Source organism: Mya arenaria, chromosome 14 (assembly GCF_026914265.1).
Source record: "Mya arenaria isolate MELC-2E11 chromosome 14, ASM2691426v1".
Classification (NCBI taxonomy): Eukaryota; Metazoa; Mollusca; class Bivalvia; order Myida; family Myidae; genus Mya; species Mya arenaria.
Genome location: NC_069135.1, coordinates 16,670,812 through 16,688,378, shown reverse-complemented (window position 1 = coordinate 16,688,378; position 17,567 = coordinate 16,670,812). Strand labels below are relative to the sequence as shown.

Below are 17,567 nucleotides of genomic sequence, written 5' to 3'. Positions count from 1 at the left end.
CATTATCGGACTAGAAATTGTTAAAAATTTCTGAGGGAAATACCCCACCCCCTTCCAACACTTTAAACCAAATAAATTTTGTTTCTGACGGAAGGGCGCAAAATAAAAGGTAACGCCACGAAGTTACGCCCCGAGTAACGTCAAATCTTGAAGCCGACCTTGTAACATTAACTATGCTAGTCTGTATATTTTAATGTCGTCTTTTACGATGTTTGTCACGCGACTTTCCGAGGAGCGCCAGTTTAAATGACATTTTCTTCATCTCAGCATAAATGAAACAGACAAATTGTTCAATTTCTGTGTGAGAAAAGGCATTACTTATACATGTATACATATTGTTTAACTCATGGCTGTGCCTCTAGTGTCTGTAGATATTCTCTTCAGTCATCATCTCATTTCAGGATATTTGACCAACTTTTCCCGTACTCAATATTCAACTCTTTGTACCTCGAGCATCCAGTGCAAAACACTCGTGAAACCCACCACCACTGTCGTGCCTGCCGACCAATATAAGAGTTATATACAAATTGTAAATGACGAAATGACGCTCGATTCTCATTTGTAACAAGTACTTGCATCCACTTTACATTCAATCATATAATTTATTATATTATATAATATAATTTAATTTTCTACGAAACACAGAAGAGCACTAAATATGAAATGCATGTTTGCAAAAAAACAACAGAAAAAAACACACTAAGAAAACAAATCATCAAATAAAAACAAGTATTCCTACGAAAGTAGACAAACACAATATCTCACCGAGTCGAGGGAAGTTGAGACCACAGGTGAAGGTGGCCATGGACATCGGTATGGCCGGTACTACCATTCGCTCACGTTTCGGCTTCAGTTGTCCGGCGGACCGTCTCCACACGGCTATTTTGTAGTTCGGATAATTCGAATTCCAAACTGGCAACGAGCAGGTAGTTGAGTTTTCGAATCCCCAGCTTTTAAGCTTGATTATGAAATCCATGGAGAGCTTGCTTTTATAATATCCTAAATTATGGCAACGCTGTACTTAGTTCATGGCGATGAGACCGTCGCTGAACATACTTACTACTGTCGACACAGTTCAAAATACATATTACCATAGTATTGTACAAGCTGGTTGACGGCAAACTTGGCGCCTGTATCGTGCCTGCATAATTAAGACCTTATTTTAAATCATTATATGCAGTGCTTTACCATTATATGCAAATAATATAACTGATTTTATAAACAAAGTAAAGTATATCAAATTGAAAAATAAGATTCATATTTTGATATTCTGCAGGTCTCTTTGTTGCTCACATAATGACGGAATCGAAAAATGGTTCATATTTCCTTAACAAAGACGTTGGCAACATAGACGTACATGTTCAATATGTCATTAAACTGTAAAATGGTGTACTTGAAAACAATTGCTTTGACTTTGCCAGCCAACGTATACTACAACTAACAGACATGGCTGTGGGTAGTCCTTAGGCACAAGACACAAGACGGTCCCAAAATCGGCAAATACAGTATTTCCTCAACACAAGTCTAGAAATATCAATACGGGTAAGCTGGTATGTGGCCGATAATACATTTTGCATTAGAAAAATAATATTTTGTCATAGTTGAGTTTATCCATTTAAAAATAGCACATAATAGCCCCCCAGTTTATAGTGTGTATACCAAGCATGTGAAAGTCACGATACAAATACCGACAGTATTTTTAAATTTTATTGGGATTTACGTGGTAGACAAACCAAGTAAATTTTGAATTGGAAAAATACGCAAAAACTGCAAAACTGAGGTACACCAGAAAATAAGATTTAAAGCATTGTTAACAACGATATCTATTTTATTCAAGTTTTTGACAATTTCCTTCAATGGTATCATCTGGTGTCTAGTCCCTGTAATGCCATGGAATAAAACCTGAGCTTTGGTGATGTTTTTACGATGTGGAGTGGATCTCTGGAGGACCTTTATTCTTGTAATGATGGTCTTTATAGCAATCACATGCTGAAGACATAGTCACAGTAATTGGTTTTTGAATATTTTTTTTTCACATCATGTACAAGAACAGTTCGATGAAGCTTGTAAGTACCTCCTTGCCAAGACCTGACCATTATAAATAATATCCCGCCTTTGACATACATCTACTGACTCCGACAAAAAACTACCCGTGACGTTTTATGGCCATTTGTCACTGTTACTGTGTGGACAATGTTGACGGTTTCCATCTATTGGCAGTGGCCTTGACCTTTGACATATAACTCCGAAAACTATAGGGGTAAATAACTAGTCAAGGGCAATCTACCAGAAAGCTTCGTGGTCAAATCCCATTCAGGTTATTTTACGAAAAGACATCTCAAATGCCCCTTTTCAAAGAGGGCATTGGAGATCCACAAAGAACATCAACACAAAACATCAGATTTAAGATATTTATTTATCTTTAGATATCAGTACAATCTAATAATACCCAACATAATATTTGTTGATGTATGAAATAAATCATTTAACTTAACAAACACAAAATCGCACATCTCACATACACACTTGAGTGCAGGTAAAGAAATCGGAAACTGCTATGTAGTATTGTCTTATTATAAACAAAGTATCTTTTGCTCTTCTGTTGTCAATAAAAATAAGATTATTCTTTATTTCAAACTAAAAAGGGCATTCCATGGAATGAATTTTAATCCTAATCTTTAAACCAACGAAGAAAACAGCTTGAGAACAAGCCCTTTTGAAATTAAATTTAAAAAAGATGAGGGTGAATGAGCGCAAATTGCATCATCGCACAACACCACAAGTATGTTAATATCATATGAAGGTTACAAATCCAAAACTTAATCATTTAAAACCATGAGCTTACAGCTTTTTTAAAACTTGAAATTCAAAGCTCCTACCAGTCAATAGTAATGCATCCATTACTGTCTTTATCATACCATTGTAATCATCAAAGTTTTGAAACATTGTTGCATGTTAAAAGTTTTAATCAAGAAAACAAATTAAAACGAAGGATAACCCGATAGATTATTAACACTTGTACATAAATGAAAACAGATACATCTTTTGATATTATACCATTGACTTTTTTTATGTTTTTGCTTTTTAGCATAATTTTTATATAACATGTTTGGCAAAAATGTACAAGACCAGGCGAGCAACTACATACAGATATAGACAAAGCCACATGTATTCAAACTCAATCTGAATATATAAACCTTGCATACTTAATTACACTACTACCTAAACATCAAGAACAGTTAATGAATGATAAGTAAATACACAATGTTTGTAACATTTTGTCACAAAGAACTTCACAAAGATATAATAATTATCATAAACAAAGTCAATCTAAAAAATACACAGGAATGATATTCTTCCTCACGCACGTGTACTGGACAAAGGGGAGAAAATACAATGCAGCTGAAAGTGTTATATTATAAACTCATTGATTCTTTCTGAACAAATATAAAAAACAAAAATAAAATAGAAATTAAACCAAATCATTTTCAATTTAAAAAAAAAATCCATCCAAAATTGTAATCTCAAAATTTGTTATTAACAAACAGTAAGAAAATTGAAAAAACAACAACACAATTCTACTAACACTGTACTGAACTGCTTGCACAGACAATGTTTTTAACTAATAAAGATTAGGCTTTGAATACAAATTTGTCACAAAACTAGAAAAACAACTTCTATTTGGTGTTAGTTTTTAACATATGTCTGGATGGCATAAACATTTCACTTGTAACACCATTAATTAAGCAGAAATGGGATGAAAGGCAATTTCTTTCACACATCTACGTTCAAGCCAAAAACATTAAAATGCTAATAAAAAATGCTGTAAAACTACTTAAAACATGTGTACGCAATGTGAGTAAAAACCTCATGCACGTCATAATAAAATATCATAAGATAATCACTAAACACCACACGAATAATCCACAAAGAACCTTTGCTTGTTCCACAAAGGTCCCTGAATGATTCTACAAATATTCCACATCAAGTAACCATGTATCTCTTGCATGCTGACAAAAAGCACAAATTAAAAAGCAATATTTGCAAACCCTTTCCCTGGATAGCTTTATATAAAAGGATTTATATCTAGTTGTATTGGCACTGCACTATCTATATTCCCACTCATTCGTCCACTTATGCTATAGCAGCACTTTAATGCAAAATAGCTAGATTAGTTATTGACATTTTCTAGTCACTGTTTCAAACAAGATCATGCAAGTTTGGCCATCTGTAATGTTTAGCTTCCTCCAGGATTTATGAAGTTGTTCACACCTATTAATTTTTAGCTCAATTGTAAGGGAGCGCTGACATCCGTAACTGACGGAGGTTTGACTGGGATTATCTTTGCCATCTATAATCATCAAAATTGTTAAAAAAAGAAGACTCTATTGACATCCAAGTTAACAAGAGCATTTGTTTGTCAAAGATGATTACATCTTTTCATTAGTGTATTGGTTGTGAAGATTCCTATCATGGCTTCTCATTGTCATGGTGATCAACCTTGAACATCTCCTAATAAGACAACAGATGTACTACATATATTCAACAAATGGGGATTGATACAAGCATCCTGGATGGGGACTGATACAAGCACCCAATGATGGGATTGATACAAGCATCCTGGATGGGGACTGATACAAGCATCCTGGATGGGGACTGATACAAGCACCCAATGATGGGATTGATACAAGCATCCTGGATGGGGATTGATACAAGCACCCAATGATGGGATTGATACAAGCATCCTGGATGGGGATTGATACAAGCACCCAATGATGGGATTGATACAAGAATAACAGATGGGGATTGATACAAGCATCCTGGATGGGGATTGATACAAGCACCCAATGATGGGATTGATACAAGAATAACAGATGGGGATTGATACAAGCATCCTGGATGGGGATTGATACAAGCACCCAATGATGGGATTGATACAAGAATAACAGATGGGGATTGATACAAGCACCCAATGATGGGATTGATACAAGCATCCTGGATGGGGATTGATACAAGCACCCAATGATGGGATTGATACAAGAATAACAGATGGGGATTGATACAAGCCCCCTAAATGGAGACTGAAACAATTAACCTGGATTCGGATTGATATAAGCCCCCCTGATGAGGAATAATACAATTACCCTAGATGGGGTGATAGATACAATTACCCTAGATGGGGCGATAGATACAATCACCCTAGACGGGGATTGATACAAGCACTCTGAGTAGGGATTGAATCTCAGATCTATCAGTGAAAGGTGAACTTACAGGCTGTTTTACAATACTCTGATATCTGAATATGAATGAAAAATACACAAGTGCTGCTATGTTAATTTAACAAATAACGGTAGCTCTTTTTGAAATCAGGAAATGCAATAATGCAATACCAACACAACTCGTATCACAGACACATACACCAGGATAAGTGGAACAGGTTTTATCAATCATTAATTGTTGAAGATGGGAAAGCAAATGGGATTGTTAGCATTCACAATATACCAATATGTGTCCAAAAAAATGTTACCGGTAGTGACAGTGAATAAGACTACTATTATTTATAAGAATGTTTTCTAACGTATTCTCCTGAATATGTGAGGGCATTCATTTCTATGAGATTTTACTATTCAGAATAACAAAATTGTTCTATTTCGGTTAATATCATTTTAAATAGTGAGTCATACGTAACGAATTGTAAAATTAGACCACAACAAAAGTCAATATACTAAAGTACTTCAACAATGTTCTTCTGCAAAAAATAGCACAAAATTGCGGATCACCAGGAGCACATAAACAAAACATAACTCTTACACCCTACCATATAAAAGAGTCATCCTGAGGCCACTAATGAAGCTCTTACACAAAAGTACCACCAAATTTTAATGCAGATAATACCTTACAATAGATAATATAGAGGGAGAAAATTGTGAGAAAAGTTAGATATTTAAAACTTCATTTCTAGCCGATTTCCCACACTGGCGGTGGGCACAGATTGTTGGTACATATCCAATGGTGCGCATTAAAAACTAAGTAAATAAATTTGAAAAAAGAAAATGAAAAAGTTTTTTTTGGTAGTTCTCTATATCTCGACAGCTGTTTTTTTTAAATATCCTTTGAACATAGGTTTTGAATAGAAACACTCAGTAAGACATCATTACAACTGGCAGGGTGCAGCTATCCAGGAGGGACATGTTCTAGGAAGCTAACATGTATATATTATATCATTAGAATCATAAAAAATACAATAACAAAACAGTGCTATAGTGACCTATCGATCACAAACACATTGGAGGTAATATGTACATAATGTCGCCCCACACGTGCGATAGCCAGCTAAAATACATCGCAATAAAACACAATGTAATATATAAAACATTAAACGAAAGACTACAAGTTTATAACATGGCTAGTGTTCACAATGTTCTAATGTTTTGACGGGGGCCTGTGACAGTGTCGTACCCAAGAATCACCACATGAACGTATGGGTAATGAAATAAAATAAAAACTTAACTAGATGACAAGTGTACCCAGACACCACCAGGCCCCAGCATTGCCATCACTTAGTGTTAATTTACAGTTATCGGCATACATTTCACAAAATCAAAAAGATATAAAAAATATGACACATACAGAAAGAAAACTGTACAGCATTCAAATGAACATGTTCATGTAATCTTATTTTCCTCAAGAGCACTTATATTGTGACTTTTTGGATGATATATAACTTATTTTCAGTAGAACAAGTATTAAGCTTTTGAACACATTTAACAGAACTTAAATTAAATCTGTTAGGATAAAAAAAATCTTGAAAATTTTGACTGCTACAAAGCATCTGTTAAACTAAAGGTAACATTATATTTGAGCACATTGAAACAAAAGTATATGAGGAGGGTATGGCAGAGGTCAAAGGTGCCCTTTTAATATTACAGAAGCCGTTATGCCGGTGCACAGTAATGCCGTAAACAACAAATATCAGAAAGGCTGTCACTACTGAACATTAACACCCGGGTAGCTGCTGGAAGGACTCTGACTGCGTGGGTACGAGGTGCTTGTGTTAAAGCTCCATGTTCTGAACTTCATCGTCGGAGAAATCACTCATGGAGGACTCACTGGAGGACTCTTTGTGTTCCTGTTCTCGGATTGCCTCCTCTGTCGCATATTTCTTCACATACTCTGAAAAGCAACAATGAATTACAGTGTAAAATACCCACAAATTGCTCTTGACTGGTCTGATGATAAAACTGAAATAAAAGTTTCACATGAACAACAATGCTCTTCCATATGATATTTGAAAAATTATTTTCATTACACAATTATTCATTGGCTAGCTACATAATGCAGGTTGGGTTGTTAGCACCAAAATGGTGAAGTTGTGGCCCATCACACCTACATGGCCCAGGCATTGGTCCCTAGAACCTACTTGGCATGGGGCCATAGCACCTAAATGGCACGTGTGTGGATGCAAAGCACCTATATGGAGTAGGCATGGGCCACTACTACCTACATGGTGTAAGCATTGACCCATAGCACCCACATGGAGCGACATTGGCCCATAGCCACTACTACCTACATGGTGTAAGCATTAACCCATAGCACCCACATGGAGCAGACATGGGCCCATAGCTTCTACATGGCACAGGCATGGATACCTAGCACATACATCAGGCCGTCAATCAAGTTTTAGTGAAAATATAGGAAATAATATAGGAAATTTTGTCCAAAAATATAGGAGGTTTTGGCATTCTCTGGGCAAAATATAGGAATTTTAAGGTTGAAAAATCGACATTAAGAGGTATGTAAGTGAACATTTACTTACTTGATTATTGGCTATAATCATAAAATTTGTGTTTCACTTAATCCACATTCCTTAAAGGGACTGTACACCAGATTGGCACCAAAAAAAGTTTTTTTTTCTGTAACAAATCTCAGGACAATTATTTAATATTTTTTTTACTCTTCAATATCATAATTGTAAAAACAAGAGGCCCAAGGGGGCCTATGCTCTACTTGCATGGCTCTTGTGGTCATTTTCAATCCAGAGCATGTACGTATGAGTAATAGGCAACAAATATATAGTTCACTTTTTGTGTTTTGGTTAGGCTAAAAAATGCAGCATGTTCAACATCTGAGGACAAAAAGTGTTGTAAGCAGATTAGTTGCATGAACTATTTTAATATGTGCCATGTTAAGGTAATCTGAGGGTAAAACATATTTGCTTTTAAAACTGTACTCATGGTCAAAATTTAATTTCTGTAGCTTAAAAAATAAAAAAGTTAGGCAAAAGCTCAAAGTCAAGGACATCTGAGGACAACATTGATGCACATGGTCAAAATTTCATTACTGTAGCTTGAAAAAATAAGAAGTAAGTAAAAAAAGGTGGGCCAGCTTTTGCCCAAGGTGCATAATTTCAAATGTTTTGCTAGACGGTAATCATTTGATGCTCCACAACAAATGTCAAAGGTATGGGCCTCAGGTGGTTTGAAACAAGAAGATTTTGAAAATATTTCTTAAATAAGTCTCTAGGAAATTTGTGACCCCTGGGTAGTGCCAGTTTTGACCCAAGGAGCATAATTTGAACAACCATGGTAGTTGACCACTAAATAAAGCCTTGTTCAAAATAGCAAGGATTTGCATAGCTGTTTTAGACAAAAAGGTTTTTAACATTTCCCAATTTCAGTATACCAAACCTGTGAACCCTGGGTATGGCCAGTTATGACCCCAGGGGCATAATTTGAACAAACATTTACAAGCAATTGTGACTTTACATGTAAACTTGGCTAAAATTAGAAACTCAAAAGGTACCAAGCTTTAATGGATATCTAAATACTGTACAAGTTGTATCGAGAAGCAATCAAAACTGAAGACTGTATCATGTTCACAAGCAATTCTTTACAGACCCAAATACTTTTTTTATACTTTCAAGGCCCATAATCTAGGCATGCATGGGCGGATCTGGCTTTCCAAAGGAACCATGCTCTAATGGATATCTAGATACTGTACAAGTTTCATCGAGATACAATCGAAGACTGTATCGTTTTCACAAGCAATTGCTTACAGAAGCACTGATTTTTATACTTTCAAGGCCCATAATCTAGGCTTGCATGGGCCGATCTGGCTGGTTTTCAGACGGAACCGAGCTCTAATGGATATCTAACTACTGTACAAGTTTCACCGAAATACAATCAAAACTGAAGACTGTATCGTGTTAACAAGAAATTGTTTACAGACGCACATACTACGTACACATTACCATCACATAAGCTTTTCTGGCCTTTGGCCTCTGGTTTCGAACCAGGGTCCTCAAAATTGCAGTCCAGTGTTGTATTCACTGTGCGTAGAAGGCTTACCCTTAAGGGTGGAATATTTCAGCTATATACCTAACATGATAATATCACGTGATAACATCGACTAGCCAATCACGCATAAGGAATGAATTCTACAGGGTAGACATACCTAGTTATCTTTTTTAACGGAAAAATACCAAAAAAACTGCGAAAAATAAATTAATTGTAAAGTATTTGGTACATTAGTTAGTAAGTTACAATGCATTGTACACATCGATACCAAGTTTATGTCAGTTTTCGACAATTTTCTTTTTTTCATGCTATTTCATCATACGGAGTACAGCCCCTTTAAACCTATCCATCAAGGCAGACTATGCTGCAGCAACACAACTGTGGTCACCAATGTGGTCACCTTTAAGATTTGATGTTTGTCATACTCTTCATCAAAGGTGTCCAGATGGATAACCATGTGTGTACAACAGCAATTCTGAATGATGGTGATAGTTTAGAGGATAAAGACAGTATTAAACTGTAAATGAACAATATCTAAAGGCAGTATCAATCCTTTGAATTATTTCAAATATATCCCAGCACCACTTTTTAAGAAAAATATAGGAAAAAATCCAAAATATAGGAAAATACAGGAAACACAGGAGGTTTTGAAATATATAGGAAATTTCTCAAATATATAGGAAAATATAGGAATTGGTGGGCCCATAGCTTCTTCATGGCACAGGCATGGATCCCTAGCACATACATGTCTCTAGTCGTGGGCTCAAAGCTTCTACATGGCACAGACATGGGACCAAAACATCTACAGGGCGCAGGCATGAATTCCTAGCACAAACATGGCCCAGACAAGGGCCCATAGCTTCTACAGCGCACAGGCATGGGCCCGTAAATCTTCATGGCCTAGGCATGGATCCCTAGCACCTACATGACCCAGACATGGATCCCTATCACATACATGGCCCAGTTGTGGGTCCATAACTTCTACATCACACAGGCATAGGCCCATAGCACCTTCATGGCCCATGCATGAGCGGATAGCACCTGCATGGTGAAAGTGTGAGCCCATTGCACCTTTATCACATAAGCATGAGCCTATAGCACCTTTATGGCATAAGCATGAGCCCATAGCAACTTTATGATGCAAGACTAAGCCCATAGCACCTTTATGGTGCAAGTGTGAGCCAATTGCACCTTTATGGTGCAAGACTGAGCCCATAGCACCTTTATGGTGCAAGACTAAGCCCATAGCACCTTTATGGTGCAAGTGTGAGCCCATTGCACCTTTATGGTGCAAGACTGAGCCCATAGCACCTTTATGGTGCAAGACTGAGCCCATAGCACCTTTATGGTGCAAGTGTGAGCCAATTGCACCTTTATGGTGCAAGACTAAGCCCATAGCACCTTTATGGTGCAAGTGTGAGCCAATTGCACCTTTATGGTGCAAGACTAAGCCCATTGCACCTTTATGGTGCAAGTGTGAGCCAATTGCACCTTTATGGTGCAAGACTGAGCCCATAGCACCTTTATGATGCAAGACTGAGCCCATAGCACCTTCTTGGTGCAAGCATGAGCCCATAGCACCTTCATGAAGCAAGACTGAGCCCATAGCACCTTCTTGGCGCAGCTTGTCCCAAAGCACCAGCATTAATTAAAGCCAGTTATAGCATTCTCATTATAAGGCATGATTATCAGCTCAATAGCAACTTTTTATACATCCTTATTATTAAGTATCCTTAATTGAATTGAACACTATTAATAGTCATAAGACAGTTGCATGTCAAAAGCTACATGTGAGACACTTGAAATAGCTACTGGTATGAAATGAGTGTGTTAAAATTGTCTGGTAAAAAAGTGTCTAATTTTAACTTGCACTACATGCTTTAAAAGATTACATATTCACAGTTCACTTTGAATCTTATGAAAAAAGCTGTATACTTAAATAACCAAAATGTCCAGAGCAACAATGTATCGTGTTTTAAACCTACAATACTTTTTAAGAGCCTTTAGAATGAGCCAAAAAAAAAATCTAAGAAGAATGGATTATATATATATATATGTACTTTCATAAACATGTACTTTTCACATAAACCCATCATCAAAAATTGCTTTGAATTATTAGGGCGGCAGCTATATAAATGTACCTGTAACTTTTTTCTTGTAGTCCTCTGGTTTGTGAAGGTACATGGCAGCTGCATCACCGTTGAGAGGGTCGATAGGGTTGGGGTAGCTCAACAATTGAGGCAAGAATGACTCAAAGATGTTGGAGAGATCTGGAAATATACATTGTCAAAATATCAAACTATTTCTAATAACAATAAAATCAAACATTGTCTTTGGCAATTTCATTTGAATAATTAGAATTACGTCCCAAAGCCAAAAACTAAATATTCAGCTCAAGATTTCTAATCAATTTTGAGAGCTATCTTTTGTTAAATTGATTAAACATCTTTATTCATTTCATCTTATATTCCTTTGTATTTTTTTATTATTAAAGTTATACCGTAATACATGCTGTAAGTATACCAGATACTTTGCTTAAACAAAGCACAAACAAAAAAATCAGCTTCTGTCAATTCATTTATATTTATGGGGTTGAAACTAAATGGTTTCTCGAAAACAGACAACTTTGTGGATACTTAAATTTGTGGATTTTCTGTTTATTGAAAAAAACATTAGCAACAAATAATCAAAACTGTGATCTTGTACTATGTATCATTTAAGTCATGCAGTTTATGACACTTACTACAAGGGGACAATATATATACTGTAGTTAGCTGTGCATTTATGTGTCTTAATATAAATGCAGTATTAAAAGTTCCTTATTGAAATGTAAAACAAAATTTCGAAACAATAAACTGATCTATCCATTATATTCATATTTTCTGCATTAACCAGTCATATATTTGTCTCACATTACTTTTAATCAACAAATATAATAAGCTTTCATTTGTGCGATCTTCTTACACCATACAAGTCTTGGCAGGACTTAATCCTCTTTGGAAAACTAGTGTAAAATATTCAATACCAATAGTAATCAACATGTTTACATGTAGTATTTCTTTACTCTCTTTAATGGAGTGGTAAGACATGTTTTACCATAAAGTGCTGTCCAAGCTTGATTGATAACATCCAGACACACTGTACCAGACCTGCAATGGAACACCAATTATTGATCAAACCTGCATTCTTCTCATAAGAGCTTGTGGGCAACATCAGTTACAACCTAGTCTTGAAATTCATGAAAACAAGAGAGAACAATGACACTTAAAACTTATAATAATAAATGTTTATTTATTTTAGGGGTATAAGTACCCAGTTGGGCTTGTATTAGACTGATGATGATGTGCATTGAGCAAGTACCTGGTAAGGTTTCTAAGGAATCAATGTCATGAGAGCATAATACTAAGAAACATTTCTCTGATTAAATCAACACATTACTGCATGGAGTATTTCGTGAAGCATGAAACAATGGATATCACAGCACCATAAATAAATAAAAGGTTGAAAGCAGTCAAATTAAATCTTTAACTGGCATCAGTCATGAAAGTGACAAATTAACAAAACGGACTTACACTTCATCAATATTTGGATGGAAGATTCTGTTCATGAAGCCAATGGAGGGAGACTTGAATGGGTATTTCTCAGGAAGGTCCACTCTAACATTCCACACCCCTCCATCATATGGGGCTGAAACAAACAAGTACTAACTTAGGTTCAAAGTTGTACTTAAGCAATAGATAGTTTGAACCTTATTGTTACAGGTTAATGACTCTTGCACACAGTAGTTGACCATCTCAGTACATTATTGTGGCTAAAAAACTCATTCAGTTTCATATTGCAGTTGTTTAAACCATATTCACAGCAATATAACATCCCAAGTTTATTGCTGCCAGTGCCGTACAATAAGTTACTAAGACTGTACATTGTAAATATGCACTTTACTTCCAAACAAATACGGAACTATTGTATAAGTCTACCCTTCTCTGTTACTTACTTCCAGCTGGTCCATAGAACTTCACAACAAACTCATTAAGGCCGCCAAGAATGGTCACCTCATGTTTGCTTTCAATACTGATAAATGGTTCAGGAAAAATGTTAAAAAAACACCCGATAGCCAAAATCTTACAAAGCTTATGCTTAATTAAAATGGTGTACTTTCGCACTTTATTTCAATTTAAATCAGATGTAAAAAATGCCTATTTTGCAAGCTTACATGGTGAAAAACTTATAATACAACCTTAAATTCAGTGTAATTTTTAAATATTCGTTCTCTACAAAAAAAGAAACCAAATTATTATGTGGTTACCAGGCATCAAAAATTCTTGTTATGTACATAGGATATTTTAATCAGTATCTCAAATAACTATGGTCCATCAATTAAACTGAAAATAAAATTCTCCGACTCTATAGACTCGATCTAGGCTGGCCAGATATTACCTTTTGCAAAAAGAGTGTTTTGAAACCAATATGTACAGTGCACATACTAAATCAAAAAAGCCTTTGAACTGCTAAACTCTGCAAGAACTAATAATACTACAACCTATGTACCACTTATATTATTGACAGCCCACAGCTATAGGCATCGCCAAACCAAATTGACTTGAAAAGGAATAAAAAAAATATTAATACACATGCAGTTAGCAAGAACATGCATAATACAATGACTCATCCATTCTTAAGATTAAGTAGCAAATAGTAATAGACAAATACTTTGGCCAGAGTACTTACCGCACATGCATAGTCTAGTCATTCTAAAATGCCGTCCAGGCTTTTTTTTTACTGATGGTTAGCCTGGACGTCATTTTAGAATGACTAATGCATAGTCAACCGCTCGCTAACAAATTTAGTGAACTTGTTGAATGAAATAGTGTATCAAGTGACAACTCATGACAAATCAAATACATCCTTATAAAAGGCTCCAAATCAAAGTTGTTTGTTGTTTATATTGATTCTTATATCAGTTAAACACATTTTTTTTATTAAGTATGTTGTACTAAAATACATTATATTGCATGTCATTTGAAGCAGCAAGAATGTGGTCTGTAACATTTGCACAATATTGATGAATTTGGGGATTTGTTTACATATTGCAATTAGCATTGCATTACAATTGAAAAACAAATGCGAAGCATGCTTGTATAAAATCCAGGGAATTGATCAATCCAGCGAGTCATAATCACAAAGCTGTTGCGTAGAACGACATCATAACAGTTTTATGTAAAAATACACGAAATGAGAATATCATAAGACATAGATTTTAAAAAGGATACAGTTTAACCACGTCAGTATCCATCCGTCGCTTTCCAGGACTTGGAGACGACATGGTTTTCACAATTTTCTGGTCCAAAACAAACCAAAGTCAGTAATGTCTTTCTCAAAACAACAACAAATATGGCGAATGTCGACAATATCCTGGTGACGTATTTGTCACGTGTCTTTTGTTGCTCCTCCTACTAATTTTACATTTTTTCGAAGTTTTCTTTTAAAACGCAATTTATAACCCCACAAGAGTGGCAATGTTGAACTTTGTAGTAAATTCCGTGTTTCTTTTAATAATTTAGACCCGCCTTTACCGCTTTTTCCTGATCTTGTTTTCTAGGTCAAAGGTCATTCGTAATGGTGAGGTCATCAGCTGACGAATGTAAACAAACAAGCATGCGAACTGTCAAAATCTGAAAGTTTCGATGCTTTACATTTACAGGTTATCAAAATTTTAATTGCAATGGGTAAACATCAAATAATTTAATAAGTATACGTATGCAGAAGTATTCTTAACGTATTTTAATATAGAAATGTAAAATACACGAATTAATCGAATAAGAGGACGTGTTATACTAAGGGTTTATTGCATGGATACGGGCGCTGTACGGGAAGAGGAACGAACAGTCTGCCGTATGGGCCCGCAGAAATTCAAAGATTTTTGAATCCGTATGGCCACCTTAAAATAACCCTGTCTCCGTGGCCTAGTGGTTAAGCGTCGGCCTACGGAGCGGGAGGGCGTGGGTTCGATCCCTGGCCGCGTCATACCAAAAGACGATAAAAGTTGGTACAAGTAGCACCCTTGCCTGGCGCTTGGCATTTAAAGGGTAGTGCTTGGAAAAGTGGTGTACTCAGTAATGGTAGCCCAGGAAAGTCGTACCCCGTGTATCGGTGGTGTACACCAAGCACGTAAAAGAACCAAGGAGTCTCTTTGAAAAAGAGCTAGGGACTTTCTTGTATCCCACCACTGTCTCTTCAGCCTGCTGTCCCTTCAGCAAAGGATCCCGTTGGAAATAAGTGCTTGCACTTTCACAGGTAATCTTGACCGTGAGGTCTAAAGAAATACATACATACATACTGTTGCTTAAATTGTTGCCTTGACAACTGTGATAAGATCAGACGTATTGATATATGATCACCTTTAAACAAGTAAGTTGTAACATGCATACAGTGCCCGTACGGCTCCGAATAAATAATAAAGACATGCAATGCAATTACCCACGGAGTTTTCAGTGGGTAAGCCCTTTGGATTCAACTAATCTAGTAAGCTCTTTTATTCCCTCCATATATGGAGAGTATAACATATAAACCCCAGGTGTAATTGGTACCAAATAGTATGTATCTGCATGGGAATAGGATAACAGGATGTTATTGACCCAGTACCAATGTACATTATAAATGTCAATTTACAAATACACAGTAAAAGGCATGGTATAATTGGTACCAGTCATTATCTGCATGGGAGTAGGATAACAGGATGTCATTGGCCCAGTACCATTGTACATTATACATGTCAAATTATGCATGCCTCTATATACACAACAATGGTGAAAACTTAAACATACGTGTACACAGTAAATGGCATGGATTTTATAAACTCAAGGGCTTAAGACACCGATACTCGCAAAGTAAGGATCTATATGATTGAATAATTGCTGATGGTGTTTGGTTTATTTGCTTATAATAGCAGTGTATTGGAACTTGGAGCGAACTTTCAAGTTCCAAACTGCATAAGGAGAATAGAAATGTATATAATTGTAACATCTGTATATATTCTCCTCTATACAAATGTAAAACGTTTTCTCCCACCTCAGATAAGTAGCTCCAATAATTTAACCATGCTAGATATTCTTATCTTGCCCACGGACGAAGATAAAATGCCCGTATGGAACTCCGTTTTTAATGGTCACAACATTGTAATTACCTCCCTTGTTAAAGACTGTCGTCAGTAGCATCAAGAAAATCTTGTCTTATGGTAATGTTTAGAACGCTAATTAATTATTTCTCGCTTCAAATGTCACCATAAAACAGTTATCAAGCACCATTCAAGAAATAATGCTTCATTTAAACTATTTAAAACTATTTAAAAAGACCGATTTGACTATTAACATTTATTGGATCATTGCGCGCATATCCATGACAACCACGTGCTATCGCCATTCGGAGCTCCTTGGCCATATTTTTCAAAAACAACCTCGGATGTATATGGACGGTTTACATACTTAAAAAGTGGTACGTTTAAGTCCGCTGCAAATAGATCGCGTAGTAATCTTATTTAGTAGTTAAAAATTATGACTTAACTCTTGGGAATCGTAATTATGTTTGCAATAATACACTTCACTGGCAATCAATTCAAACTGAGAGCAATGAATACAACTCTTAAACACTACATTTAATTAATGCTTTTATTAAAAAAAAATACTGACTACTTCAACAGATGTACCGGCACACATCCGAGGTTGTTTTTGAAAAATGCCCGAGGAGCTCCGAATGGTGCTATCGCATATCCATACGCAATTATTTTCACTAAGCACAAAAGAGTTCCACCAAAAAATACATTTTTACTTAATTTTGTTTAACTGAGGTGGGAGAAAAAGCATCTTCCATAGCCGCTCGTGTAAGATAGGGTCATCCCGACCCTCGCGCAGGGTGTTTTGCGGAAACTCGGTAAACCTCGTTTCCGCAAAACACCCTACGCTCGGGTCGGAATGAACCTATCTTACACTCTCGGACATGGAAGATACTTATAATCTATATAGTTTATATTGCTGAAAACAATTAACAGTTCTTTGTGTTACACTGCGTATTTGGAAATTGAAACATTATCTATTATAATAGGTTTCCGTAAATGCAAAGACTAGATACCTTCACAATACATCAAAGATCCGCCTCACATATTTCTTATTATTTTTGCTCATATGTATATCTTTCAAGATCTTTGTATGTTGTATCAATAGTGGGACAGACTGATACTTAATGTAAGATAAGTATTCAATCAAAATAACAATTATA

General features: G+C 35.9%; 1 protein-coding gene across 1 annotated transcript; it reads right to left on the bottom strand.

Moving 5' to 3' along the window:
* Nucleotides 1–2,397: 2,397 nt before the first annotated feature.
* On the bottom strand, nucleotides 2,398–14,724 carry LOC128217594 (ubiquitin-conjugating enzyme E2 H). Its single transcript, XM_052924839.1, has 6 exons — nucleotides 14,567–14,724; nucleotides 13,291–13,367; nucleotides 12,869–12,983; nucleotides 12,393–12,445; nucleotides 11,438–11,566; nucleotides 2,398–7,173 (listed from the first exon to the last, which is right to left on the bottom strand). Exons 1-6 carry the CDS (start codon nucleotides 14,617–14,619, stop codon nucleotides 7,055–7,057), a joined length of 546 nt encoding a protein of 181 aa, XP_052780799.1. The 5' UTR covers nucleotides 14,620–14,724; the 3' UTR covers nucleotides 2,398–7,054.
* Nucleotides 14,725–17,567: the final 2,843 nt, after the last annotated feature.

Excerpts from the sequence above, each read along its gene's own strand:
- LOC128217594 (XM_052924839.1), bottom strand. The coding sequence starts at position 14,619 with ATGTCGTCTCCAAGTCCTGGAAAGCGACGGATGGATACTGACGTGGTT. Across the intron at positions 12,446-12,868 it reads CATCCAAATATTGATGAAGT|GTCTGGTACAGTGTGTCTGG; the intron begins GTAAGTCCGTTT and ends GTTCCATTGCAG. Across the intron at positions 11,567-12,392 it reads AGCTTGGACAGCACTTTATG|ATCTCTCCAACATCTTTGAG; the intron begins GTAAAACATGTC and ends GTATATTTCCAG.